This window comes from Pyxicephalus adspersus, chromosome 8 (assembly GCF_032062135.1).
Source record: "Pyxicephalus adspersus chromosome 8, UCB_Pads_2.0, whole genome shotgun sequence".
NCBI classification, from domain to species: Eukaryota; Metazoa; Chordata; class Amphibia; order Anura; family Pyxicephalidae; genus Pyxicephalus; species Pyxicephalus adspersus.
This window is the reverse complement of record NC_092865.1, coordinates 23,592,966-23,606,610: the sequence shown is the minus strand read 5'-3', so window position 1 is coordinate 23,606,610 and position 13,645 is coordinate 23,592,966. Positions and strand designations below refer to the sequence as shown.

General features: G+C 36.1%; 1 protein-coding gene across 1 annotated transcript; it reads left to right on the top strand.

The window, feature by feature from the left end:
- The first annotated feature begins 121 nt into the window (after positions 1–121).
- On the top strand, positions 122–13,482 carry LOC140337193 (regulator of G-protein signaling protein-like). The gene is made up of 14 exons (XM_072420787.1): positions 122–260; positions 1,171–1,253; positions 1,944–2,018; positions 3,149–3,341; positions 4,193–4,288; positions 4,787–4,948; positions 5,420–6,327; positions 7,182–7,244; positions 7,670–7,904; positions 8,046–8,156; positions 9,217–9,322; positions 11,273–11,460; positions 12,119–12,236; positions 13,389–13,482. The coding sequence occupies exons 1-14, from the start codon at positions 257–259 to the stop codon at positions 13,480–13,482; spliced, it is 2,436 nt and encodes an 811-aa protein (XP_072276888.1). The 5' UTR covers positions 122–256.
- Positions 13,483–13,645: the final 163 nt, after the last annotated feature.

Below are 13,645 nucleotides of genomic sequence, written 5' to 3'. Positions count from 1 at the left end.
GTGGTTAATAATAATAATAACAATAATAATAATAATAATAATAATAATAGTAATAATAATAATATCTCTCTATCTTTGTTGTTTTTTTGGTCATCGGTGCTCTCAGTATTTTCTCTCTGAGCCGGTATATTGAAGAAACCCTTGAAAGATTCACCCTTGGGTTACAGGAAGCAATTTGATTGGCTCGAAAATCTGCATCATCTGTAGCATCAGGAGGGGCAGTGCGCACTCTGCAGGAATCTGGCAGGAATACAGCATGGGTAGGCCACACGCATCATCCGCTCCTTGTATGGGGTTTTTGGAATGTGACACATGGGAAATCCACAATAATATTTATTTACATGTACATACACCTCATCAATGGGTTTCATGTATACATTAAAGTGCCAGAAATTACAAAGTACACATTGCCATAGCAACCAATCAGACCTGGTAAACTCGTAAAGTGACAACTGAGATTTAAATGGTTGCCATGGACATTCATAAAGCTCCCTTTGTATATAAGAAGCGATTGTAAATTGAGTTGTATTGTAAAATTCTATTTCCAGTTTTGCCCTTTCTCTCCAACAACATGTATTTTTGTAGAAGATCAAACTTTATTTTAAAATGTAAATACTCATTTATGTTAGTTATACCAGGGTTGCTAATGTTAGGGGTGTATACCTGTTCAGCCCATTCAATGAGTATTCTCCCCATTTTCATATGTCAGACACAACTATAGAGAAGCACAGGGCCTTTGTGTATTCAGTCTGTGTTGCCCATGGCAACCAATAGGAAATAACCTGAAATAATACGTCTTTCATATCGCTCTCCAGTCATAAACAAGCCCCCCTTTTTCTCATATGCTTCATACAAAATGAGAGTTAGATTCTGATTTGATTTCTTGGAATTGTGAAGTCTCGGGGGCCCATCCATAAATCCAGGAATAGTTATGTCAGCAACAATATATCATAAACAAAGTGTGGGTGTGAGGTGTGAGCCCAGCCAGGCCACCTGGTACAATATTCAATATTAACAGCAACGATCCTCTTTTGGCCCAACGAAAATTCCTACTAATTTAGGCTAAGTCCTTTCTTGTATGATTACCACCCTCAGTAAGGATTTTCCCCTTTCTATCTGTTCTGGATTTCTGGTTAGTTGTTCTTTTCACAGGATGTTTCCTTTTTACAGAGAGAATATCCTCCCGGCCTCTCCAAGATTTAATGGATGATGAGATCTTTGGAGATTTTTTTAACACATTCCTGAACCTTCCTGTAAGTTGTACATTTCCGGAACCATGTGCATTTTTATTTGTAATCTCCTGGGTTGCACTCACTTGAAGCTTATTTTTACAAGACCATGTTTCTTTTGAACGTCTCCAAATTACACATACAAAAAAATGTTAATGGAAATTTCTAAAACTTTCAAAAATATTTGGTTTCACCAGTATAAAAAATAGGCAGTCATTCCATCCAAAACTAAAGGTTCAGATTGACTTGTACGCAGAAGTGTGGTTTAATACCTGAAGCAGCTGACCCAATGTCTTTAACCAATATGCCCAGAAGGAATTGGGGGTGCCACACTACCAGGAAGTGCCAGAGATATTCCCTACCTACCTCTTTGTGTGGGATCTGAAATGCTTGCTCTGATATGCAGAATGACCACACTATTAAATAAAAAAAATGGGCGGCATGTCTATATTTCAAAATGTAAAGAATTATGATTTGTCTTTCCATGCATTTTAAAAAGTTTAAAGTCATTCTTGAAAATTTATGTAACAGTTGATGGGTTAATCAGCAATGTAAGTGTTTTTGCAGTACAGTGAGTGCAGCTCTCATTTTCTGTTTTCTAACTCTCATTTTCTAACTCTTTTTTTTGATTATCTAAAAATGTATCACTAATATATGTTTTACAAAATGCTTTTTAAATGTGGACATTTTTTATACATAATATCTATTCTGTAGGTCTTCGGCCAGACTCCATGCTATATTCCTGTTTTGCGACGGTGGGAGCTGTTGCCACCTCTGCCATCCCATAAGGTAATTTTACAGTATAGTTAAATATTATTATTACACAGTATTTATTTAGCGCCAACATATTACGCAGCACTGTACAAATTCCATAGCCATATCACTAGCTGTCCCTCACAAGGGGCTCACAATCTAATGTCCCTACCTCAGTCTTATGTCATTATTACAGTCTAAGGTCAATTTTGGGGGGAAGCCAATTAACCTAACTGCATGTTTGTGGAATGTGGGAGGAAACCAGAGTACCCAGAGGAAACCCACGCAAACCCGGGGAGAACCTGCAAACTCCATGCAGATAGTGTCCTGGCCTAAATTCGAACCTAGGACCCAGCACTTCAAAGGCCAGATTGCTAAACTCCGAGCCACCGTGCTGTGTATAAAATCTTCCTCCAGACATACAGCTGATTCTAAACTTTTCATAGCACAATATATATTTGCAGGCAGGAAGTCATATATTTAGTTGCCTAGGCATTTTTTTTTATTTATTGAAATTTATTTATTGATTTTTGTGTGGTTGGAGTATTTATTTATTTATTTATTGAAATTTATTTATTGATTTTTGTGTGGTTGGAGTGTGCTTTTTTAGTGTTCTTATTATTAATTTTAGTGTATTTAGTATTTCTGTGTTTTCCCTTTTTTGTGCTTTTATTAATGTAGATGTTCTGACACTTCATTTTTTTTTAACATAAAACATTGTAGATAATTGTAGATAAAATATTTTTTTTTTGGTACAGAATTAGGTTCAGAATTGTTAAAGGAGCTTTGGTAACCCTTAGGAGCAATTTAGTCTATTGTTCTTCTAATAAAAACAAAATTTTAATGTTAATGCCAACATATTTTTCCAAAATGGTGAACTTTCAACAATAGGTTGTTATTTTTGCCAAAATATCTAAGAACTGAAAAGTTTCAGGTATTTCTATATATTACATATGCAGATGCTCAAACTGTTTGGACCATCTCTGTGTATGCAGACACTAAAGGTTTCCATTTCTATGGGGAAAAGAATACAATTTATTGCCATGAGTGCACTACAGTAACCTATGGGCTGGGCTGGAAACATCTTGGCAGATCCCGGAGAACATTTCTTTTTTGGTAAGCCCAGTCCAATTGTTCTTTAATCCTCTCTTTTTTCTGCTATGTAGACTCCAGTTCACCAAGGCTTCATTTCCTGGCTACAGAAGCACCGGCTCCAGCTCTTTACTCACTCTGACTTGTGTATGCATTACCTTCTGTGCCAGCAATTACTAGAAAACCCACCAAGGAAAAAAACTTCCAAAGAACCAAAAAATGTCCAAACTAACCCACACGACAGAGAGGATAGCATCCAGATAGAATGTGAGCAATTCTCTCTCGTTCTACTGTACTCATATATGATAAGTATATATATAGAAACTTACATTCTCAAATACCCACCATAATCTGCATGCATGTAAAGTCTTCTGCAAGAACCAGATCATTGGTGGTAGGCAATGACTCATTGAAAACACTAACCATCAATTATTCCAGCGGCTCAGTGGATCTAATTGCTGTATAATGACAGATACAGAATATATGTATTCAGCACCCTTGAGATTGAGTAGGTTGATGTGAAATCTAAGAATACTTAGCAGAATATACAGCAATCACTAGTATAAAATCAACTGTCTGTAATTGCTCTAAATTTATATCTACCAGGTTTGCAGCAGAATACTCAAGCAGATGATATAAATAAACATACAGGTTCCTAAATGATTTTTTCGAGCAGAATACAACACACAATAATGTAAAATGTCTTACATTTTATTGCATGATTATTTTTAACCACATTGTTATTTTTATAAAGCACAGAAAAAGCAACCTATGTAATTTTAAAGCATGTAACATCTGTTATTTTAGGTATAATGCACACCAACATTTTTTAAAGAGCTGTGGACATAGTGGAGAGAAATCTGACATCTGACAGCTTTTAAGTGTTATTTGTGCTGCAAAAAAAATACATAGATAAAAGTTTATTTTACCCTTCCATACTCTATCCAAAACAAATAAAAAAAGGTTATATAAAATATACAAACAATATAAAAATATATTGCATATATTGCCATTTCTTTGGTTGTACGCATATAACTAAATACGAGAAATAAAGTATCATATATCATAGATCAAAGGGTTATTTTCAGAAGATTGTCACACTTTCAATCTAATAACAGGCGAGAACAAATTTGCGGACCATCAGCTGCTACTCCATTGTTTTGGAAGTGTTTGTGGTATTCTACAGTTTCGTAAATTCCTATGTGGAACAAAAGGTGAATTGTTTTTTTTATTAAATTTTGAGAACAGTGTGAGAACAGTGTACAATGTGAATACAGTGGCTTGCTACAAGATATTTATTGGCTCAACTTAAAGTAATATTTACCTATAGGTTGGTTTTGTAGATATACCTTTCCTAGCTGTGTCAATGATTGGACAGTTTGAGATATTCATTGTTATATTTTATAGAAAACAAAGCAAGAAATATATTTTCGTGTAGTTTCAATAAACCAGTTGCCAAATAGGTTATCCTTATATAAGAAATACATAAGTGACAGTTTTAAGTAGTTATGAGCGAAAGATAAATGTGCCTACATTGTGCCATCTGGTGGTCATGTAAGTTAAGTCATAAAGTGCATAGTGGATTTAGTAAAAGTCTAATGCAACAAAAAATAATTTTCAATTATGTAATCGTGAATATTATTTGTAAAACATATAATTCAATACATATAGGTCAATAATCATCATGTGATTTTTCTCGACAACCCATAAAGGTGGCGAACTAACAAGCTTCTGGCTGATTGCTGCAAAGATTTTGGGCTTAAATGAAAATATTGAGCTGGAAAAAGACCTGTGTCATTCTCTGTACAGAATATTGAAAGCTACTCATCTCTCCCCTGATTCCGCAGTGCTGGTGACTTGCAGTGTAAATAGTTGTTAGTACCTGTCGTGTATTATTATTAACGCACACTAGACATATATCTATAACAATACTGAATTGAATGCAGGCCTATATTAGTTATCTGGAAACATAAGTGCTGGATTAAAGGGGCATTCCTACACTGTCTCTAGGGCTGTAGACATTGGGCCTGATTTGTTGAAGCTCTCCAAGATTGGAGAAGATGGGCTGTCATAGGAGAACCTGGGTGATCCAACAAGATATGAATCTGGTTCAGGATTGAAAACATTTGTCAATTCATTTTAGGAAATATATTCCGGGTTTGCAGGTTCACCATGATAGTTAATCTTCTTCAGTCTTGGGGAATTTTAAAAAGTCAGCCCATTTTGTCACCATTGCTCTCAATTCAACAGGAAGTAAGGTAATTTGCAATGATTGGTAAAACATTTAAAGGTCTCAGGTGGATGGGGACAAATGCCCCATTAAGTTTATTTTTTTTTTCTCACAGCATCTATGCTGCAGTTAATGAGCGGTCATCATCCTAAGGTTAGGCATGACATTTTGAAACAGATGCAAACAGAAGCTTTTTGGAAAATACAACACTACTGGGTGCCTGCTTATGTTTCTCACTACCACGTCTGCCTTTCTAAACTACCCAAGGAAGTAGCTTTGCTTGAACCCCATCAACAGGCAGGCCTAAGGAATCACGAACTCCTTGACAATCAAGCTCCAAGTATCCAGGGACAAAAATGGACATCTGAGAAATATTCAAGCAAGGAGAATAAAAAGCAGATGTGGCATCTTATGACATGTGGCGTAGATATAATGGACCTTAAGTTATCAAACAGAGATATAACAAAATCAGCATATCTAGAAAACAATAGCTGTGTTAACCGGCCAGGCCAAGAACAGAGATTTGTCACTCCTGAGCAACCAAATCTGACGGACAGCAAACCATTACTACATTTTGAATTTCCTTTCTTTTCTCTCGCTCGTCATCACACACCAGTCATAAACCTCTTTCCTCCAACAGATATAGAATATACAAAGCTTACTTCTGACTGGTTGCACTGGGCTCTGAAAGCCGAAGGGTATGCAGGTCATCCTTTCTACTCATTCTTGATAGCAACTGGAAGGAGAGAAGCTACTCAGTTGGTTGACTTGTGGCAGGACTTGGCCGATCTTCACAGTGTACTGCAAAGTGATAGGAACCTTGAACTCTGCATCCTACTTACAGAACGATTCTTTCTTCATTGTGCTCAGGAAATAATGGAGGTTCCCAATACATTTGGCAGCATTCAGTCCACTAGGTTAGGTGCCCATATTGCACCACTCACTATGACACAGCTAATGGAATTGTTGCCATGCCGAGAAGCAATGCCTTCAGTCCTGCAAGCACAGTATGAGCTTTCCCAGGTAATGTCTAAGCCTTTATGAGTTAACCTTGAAAATAAATGTATGTTTCAGGTGTTTTTTATTTCATTTTTCACACATGAGCCTTTAGTAGTTAAAAGAAGTGTCAGGTTTTTTTATACATCACTGTAAACAATTGTGTTCTGCTTCTCTTCCTTGAAGATGTGGAATTAGGCCAGAAAGCAAACATCATATAAGCTGCAGTGTTGAACAGATCCTCACAGAGCAATATTTATTCAATACACAATAGACATCAGATAATCATTGCCTGAGATGAAAGCTTGTTGCGAGTGAGAATATGACATGTGTACAGGGGTCGCCCAACTTCATTCATTAATACACCATGTGGATCCATGAACAACACTTGGGAACAACTAATTAATGGAAGCAAGCACAGCGGTGTGCCGTACGCTTTCCCTCTGGCCTAACCCTTTCCATGGAAACAGAATGGGTACTGGGTTTACAGTGCTGGTTCATTCACCTGTCACTATTTGTCAATGGAAACGATCATAAAAAATCATTCTCATCAACAAAAATGTTAAGTGTATACGTAGCTTTAGTGACAATAACCAGCTGATCAGGTCCAGTATAATAAAATCAGACCAGTGAGAGCTAAATTCTGATTTATTGCTGTATAATATCATGTGATAAGTGAATGAATATTAATTGTAGTTAAGGGATATCCAGTTCCCCACACCTATTCATAAAAAAGTTAATGGCACACTAGATCTGGGTTGTGTCTTTACTTAAATATATTCACATATATGCAATCTTCCATTCCAATTGAAAATTCCAGCAATATTCAATATTGAAAAGTAGAATTTATTTCTATAAAAACATTATTTCTGTTTTCTCAGAGTCTACGTTCTCATTATGAACAGTTTCTTGATGTAGAAGACAACATCTTCCTGCACTTTGTGGTAAGGTTTTTCCTAGTTATGTGTATGAGGTCTCCGTAAATATTTATGTATTTGTCTGCAGTATGTCTGTCTAGGAGAGATTAGCTCTGACTAGTGCCATCTCAGCAAATATGAGGACTAAGCAAACATGGAACTTGAGACTTTTTTTAGAGTGTCTGTTGAGAGCTTTGGTTGTCAGTAAAATGAGGCAAACTTTGGTAATAATATAATATCATGGCAGTGGTCCATTGTCTGTTCATGTGAACAGTAAAATAGACATCCATGCTTTTTTTAAAGCACAAACATTTTCAAATGTTGTATATTGTATGTCTCATTAATAGTAATAATAGTAATATTGTTGTAATAGCTGTAAAAAAATTAACATGCAAAGTTTCTTATTTGCATTTGCTCATATATCTTTTTCAAGTATCCTGCTCTTTTCTAAGACTTGCAGCAACTCAGATCCCATTTCATCAAAACCAGAAAGTTTGCCTATGGAAGACAAAAGAGAACACATAATACACAGGTTTAGAACGGTGCTATGCTTGGCAGAGGCATGTTCCCCTGCTGGTGATATTAAAGAGCTGAATCTAGAAGGTTTGAACCTGCTCCAAACAGAAGACCATTCCAAGGACAGCACTGCCCAGACATGCACCCCTTTTCCATCAATACACAGGAAAGGTAATGTCATTTATTCCATGTACTGCTGAAATGAATTTATTATGCCAGTTTAGGACCCGGTATACACAGGTTGAGTTTCACTTCTGATCCAATCGAGTAACCAGTGTATTTTATGTATATATATTGATCTTTTTTTTCTAGCAAACTACAATACTATGTCTTTTGAGGATCTTGCTTTATGGAATCCAAAGATGGCAGTTGGAATGCTCAGCAAACAGTTCCAAGTTTATAGCAAGGACGGGACAGCCCTATGTAAGTAAACAACTTTTGGATATGTTGCTATATGCATAATGAAATAAAATGACATATTTGGTGCCTGAAGCATTAACACAGCAGTTTTTGGTTTTTTCTGGGTTTGCCTGTAGCATATTCTTATTACCTGTTGACCCTGCTATTAGATCTCTTGGATTTTACATTTTTTTTGGGCAGGGTCCTGTCCTCCTCCTGTTTCATAGATTGTATCTGTCTGTCATTTGCAACCCCTATTTAAAGTACAGCTCTGCATAATATTTTGGTGCTTCATAAATACATAATAATAATATTAAAAAATAATCAATTATGTTTCTAGTTTACATAACAGGCCAAACTGTCCCTGCAAATGTTGCAGGTTCGGTAAAAGAATATAACACTGTCTGGGGTGCTTACAGCAGCATGTGCAAAAAATATTTACTTAAAATAAAGAAAAAGGTTGGTATAACCATTGAAAACAGCTAGAGACCGCGTTTGTCTCTTACTTCCTTTTGCTTTCATAATGTTTGTCAGTCAAAGATTATCCTGCGTATGGATTGCACTTTGTAAATGTAGAAAGTGCAATAAATAGTGTTTAGTATGATAAACCTTTATTATAATATCTATCTTCTATAGGAAAAAACTGATATAGAAAAATGTGATATAAATGTATAACAAAAGAAACGGGTGGGTTTGTTATTTGGGTAAATTGTGAATAGGAATATGATTGGGTAATATGGGTTTTCTGTTGGTGGTTACCCACTGTAACCAAAACCACTTTTTGTGTTTCAAGCTTAATTTTGATTAGATATAACGGTGAAATGGATCGTAATTCAAATGAGTGATTGAATAGATGGATGGCACACATAATACTTTTAGTCAATCGCAAGGATCTGCTTTTTTCAATTATATAGAGAGAAAGATCCATAATACGTAATTATAAACTGCTGTCACGGCTAGGGATGATTTTGTCAGCAGGAGTTTGATTGCTCCCACAGGAGAGGGATAATTAGATTATGTTATAGTGTTCTCTATGGTTATATAAATATTTTATATATTTATGGCAGATATTTCCTTCTCCTAGTTCCTTCCAAGTCCAACATCCAGCAATGCAGAGGACATATTCATCCATCTGTACAAAGTATAAGGAAGCAGAAAATACTACTACATAAACCATCCACTAGACCAAGGTATTCTACACACTGCTGATCTATGCAATTGCACTTATCACTAATGTTTGGCCACACAGAATTCTGAGGTAACATTTGTATTTATTAATAAAAGTAATAGAAAAAAGGCAGAAGATAGGCAACTTGGTGGAGCTAACTGGGGCACATACCGGATTTAGCTGATGAAAATAAGGCCATGTTTTGTTAATTCTGAGAATTTTATTAAAGTTGATGCAAACCTGAATTTTAACCATTGAAAAAAGAATTTTTACGCAAGTTTTACCTAATGTTTACAATTTACTAACATTTGTCAAAACAAGCAACACACAACATATTAATTCTCCATTAGTTCTCTATCACACCATTATTTCCTTTTCAGACCTCTATGCTATGATTTTAAACATACTTTCACTTTTTCCTGCATTCCCCGTGTTCTTACTATTGTGTTCAATGCCATTTATGCTGAGTCACAACCACAACCCCTTATCACAAGTGTCCTCGCACAGAATTGTGGTGTAGCATAAGGACAGGGCCATGTATAGGCAAATCAGTTGCAGTGCATTCTGTAACTCTGATGACTATTGAACTGCACTGTCATCAGATAGAAACCTGTTGAGAGTTTATGATAATAGGCATTTTGTTTTTGTTTGATGTGCGATTGGTACATACGTCAAACGCAGGTCAACACAATTGCTCATGACCTAAATTGACATGGCAGTTCAGAGGCTGTAATTGACTTTCAATGTATTGCATGGTGTCCTTTGGATGCAGCTTGTCCTATTAAGGTGAGTTTGAACTGCATACAAAGCAGGACAGATGCGGTCTTGTTTTGCCAAAAACTGTATTTCTTAACCAAACACAAATCTATGTGTTCAAATGCAATGTTTGACAAAAAAAGACTGATTCTGTCCTGCTTTGGATGCAGCATTTGAAAAGAGCATCCGCCGACATGAGCCCCTAGACATACTGTGTAACTGCTCTAAAAGAAAAGTTGAGATGAAACTTTGAAAATGAAGGCTCTTAGTACAATGTCTGTTGATCTGTGTTTATCTTTTTTGCTATGTCCTTTGGGCTTTAAGATTTTTCCAGTTTTTCAGATAGGGTGTCTGGTGCATTTCCCTCCCCTCATCCTTAAAACTCTGTGGACAAGCCACCTTACTTCATCCAAATCAGTTGGGAGGCCACAAATTTTCCCCTCCAGGTTAAAAAGCCCTAAATAAATTAGGTTTAAACAGACTGGCCTGCAGGAAGACTGGAAAAACTACTGGTGGCCCCTAGTCATACGTTCCCAAAATTAGTTATTGTGCCCTTTGCTGGACCCCTAGTCTCTACTTGCATACTACAAAATGCCAGGAAAGTTATGCATTTTGGTAGGTCCCAAGTCCCAATGTCATGCCTTAACTCAGTAATGTAGTGTACATGTTACATTTCATAAGAACTGCTTCAACTACCAGGTTAGTAAAAATAATGACATTAAACCTCCCAACCCCAGCAAGCCTTCAGAGCAATTTATGACTTTGGCAAAGCAGATAATATAGGAGAACAAGACATAACTAAGTTGTTAACTTATAGATCAAAGCATTCATTAGGATATAAAGAAGAGTAAATAGAATCTAACCTGTTCTGGACACCAAACAAGATTGTGGTGACAGTACATCACAATGGTGTAAACATAGTCCACCATGTCAAGATCTTTTTTTTTTTTTGCAGTATGTAAGGGTAGAGTGAGCACAATGTGCAGTTTATTGTAGGGCACAGTTTTTGCTCTAAGGCTAACTATGCATAATTGTTTTGTGGAAGAGGTAGTAATCTCTATAGGGTCACCTATACACCCCATATCTCTTATGTTCTTACATAATTTATTTATTTATCGCTGTATACCTTTTGCACTCACACTCCCCTACCTCATTTTTTCTTCTTAGTTCTCTTGTTCTATGGGGCTTACCCTGCCTTGTGTTCTTGACCTTCTAGGACACTATATGAAGTCCTTCATGACCCAGTCCATCTGGAGTTTTTCCGACAGTATCTGAGGATGAATCATTCTGAGGAACCGCTAATTTTCTGGCTGACCGTAAAGAGACTGGGTGCCATGAGCAATCCAAAGCAAGAACAAGCATACATAGAAATAATTCTTCAACATTTCTTTCAGAAAAATCCAGGTATAGTTGTATGATCCATACACAGGGGAAGTAAAAGGCAGCATATTAATAATCAGACCCATGGAAGAACCCCTATTTAGCTGGCTTATCACAGTTATAATGGTTTGCATCAATACATTCCTGGCACGTCACAATATACAGCAAAAGTATTTTTTTATAACCTTTCATTACAAAAAACAGTCCTTGGATGACTAAGTGACTTTGTCTAGTCTAAGTTAATGTCATCTGTCTGCTGCAGCCAAGAATAAGGATAATTTCTCCAGTGTCCTTTACCTCTGAGAGGTAGCAAGTCACAAGAGGCGTTGTCACCTATATGAGGAAGTACTGTGGTCAGACTTCTGTTTAATAGGAACAAGGTCTGATATTTACAAAATTTTGACAGTGAAAGTAAAAAAGGCTCAGATTTTATTGGAAGATTGTATTGGAAGTGCACCCAAAAATATTGTACATGGTTATTATTGCCAAAAATGTATCAAATCAATTCTACATTGTAGTGTATGGCAAATTATTTTTGATGTAATGTAGTTCATATAACTTTGAAGAGAGTTTAGTTCTTAATCTGATGACCATTTTCTATATATGTTATGTAAGAATGGATAATTATTAGAAGATTCAGCCTGTTCCTTGTATTTTTTTTTTTGCTTGTCCTTTCTGGCAGGAAAACTCTTGCAATGTGATGCTGTCATCATAGAGGTAATTCCTAAGATGAGCTCTGTGTCAACAAGTATACTACAGAGTGCTCAGGCATTTGTCTTCAAGAGCATGGATGAAAAGTGGTACAGTATATTCTAATTTAGGCCTATGCAAATCTAAACCAGATCAAAAATGTTCTAGCTCCAAACACAGAACCAATGCATCATTCAAAGTTGGCTCATTGGTGCTTCCAAACACTAGGACCAAGTGTGAAAGGTGTAAATTGTTTTTTGTGACTCTTGTTTCATAGTATATGTATTTCTAAAAGTTTCTACTAAGTTAAAAAACCTCTGAAGTTAGCTGTCACTTTAGCTGTCTAGCATTATCTACCCTCATTTTTACTGTATTTGTATCTATTATTTACATAATTCTTTCTGACTAACCCCTTTTCAGCTTAGTTGTAGGTCACTTTTGAATTTTTGCATCACTTTCTGTTATATTGAACCATGTATTGTCATCCTAATGGTTTCTGCAGGCAAGGGATGACCTTTTCACCTGGTTATGTTCCAGTAGAACAATGATGGTAAAGAATGATGCACTCTGTAACCTCTCCGGGCTTGTCCTGGCAGACCTTTATAAAAGGCAGTCTCGATTGGGTTAAGAACAGGTACCACAAGTGTCAATAAGCATAAACATGCTTTGCATGTTTGTGAACACAAGATTTAGACAGCTGACTGTACACGATCAAAAATAAAGTAAAAAACACAATAGATCCTTTCTACTCATAATGCATATCCTTATGAAGTGTTAAATGGTGCAGTACAATGTGGAGCTGGCTTATCTGCTCAGCCTTTATTTCTCTATTATCAGAGATTAACATAGAAAATTAGACAAACATTTCTGAACCATCTGATCACAGTTACGGAACAGTTGTCTCTTTGATTATGTACAGCTGACTTTAGTGTTATTCCACTCAATTTTTGCCAGAATCGAGAATATGATTTAGCCATGCTGGAACCATAATATTTTTTTCTTAGAAACAATGACATGGGGTGGCATATTTTAAAAATTAGATATAACCTAATCTTAGATTGTAAGCTCTTCAGGGCCTCTATTGTCATTGTCTGTATCTGTCTGTCATTTGCAACCCCTATATATAATGTACAGCGCTGCGTAATATGTTGGCGCTATATAAATACTGTTTAGTAATACTATTAATAATAATAATAATAATAATAATAATCTATAACCTCGCTAAATGCAGTTTTGTCATCGGCTGCATACTTTTTACATAGGTTTAAAGAATATCAAGACACCTTTCCAGATTCGTGGAACCCTGGACAATTGCCTGTGCGCTCTGCCCTAAAATCAGTCTTTATGATAAAATAAGTATAGTGAATTTGAAGGCAAAAACAGTGCAAACTGAGAGGAAAACCTACTGTATAATGTACAAAAGACCGGATGCATATCTTAAAGAAAAACTAGAAATGACAATTTACACATAGTATAATAGTTGAACATTGATACACAGATGTTTTTAAATATCTTTGTG

What these genes read in the sequence shown, in the direction of transcription:
- LOC140337193 (XM_072420787.1), top strand. An exon ending in ACACATTCCTGAACCTTCCT is followed by an intron (nt 1,254 to 1,943) that starts GTAAGTTGTACA and finishes TCTATTCTGTAG; the next exon opens with GTCTTCGGCCAGACTCCATG. An exon ending in ATTCCTATGTGGAACAAAAG is followed by an intron (nt 4,289 to 4,786) that starts GTGAATTGTTTT and finishes CAACCCATAAAG; the next exon opens with GTGGCGAACTAACAAGCTTC.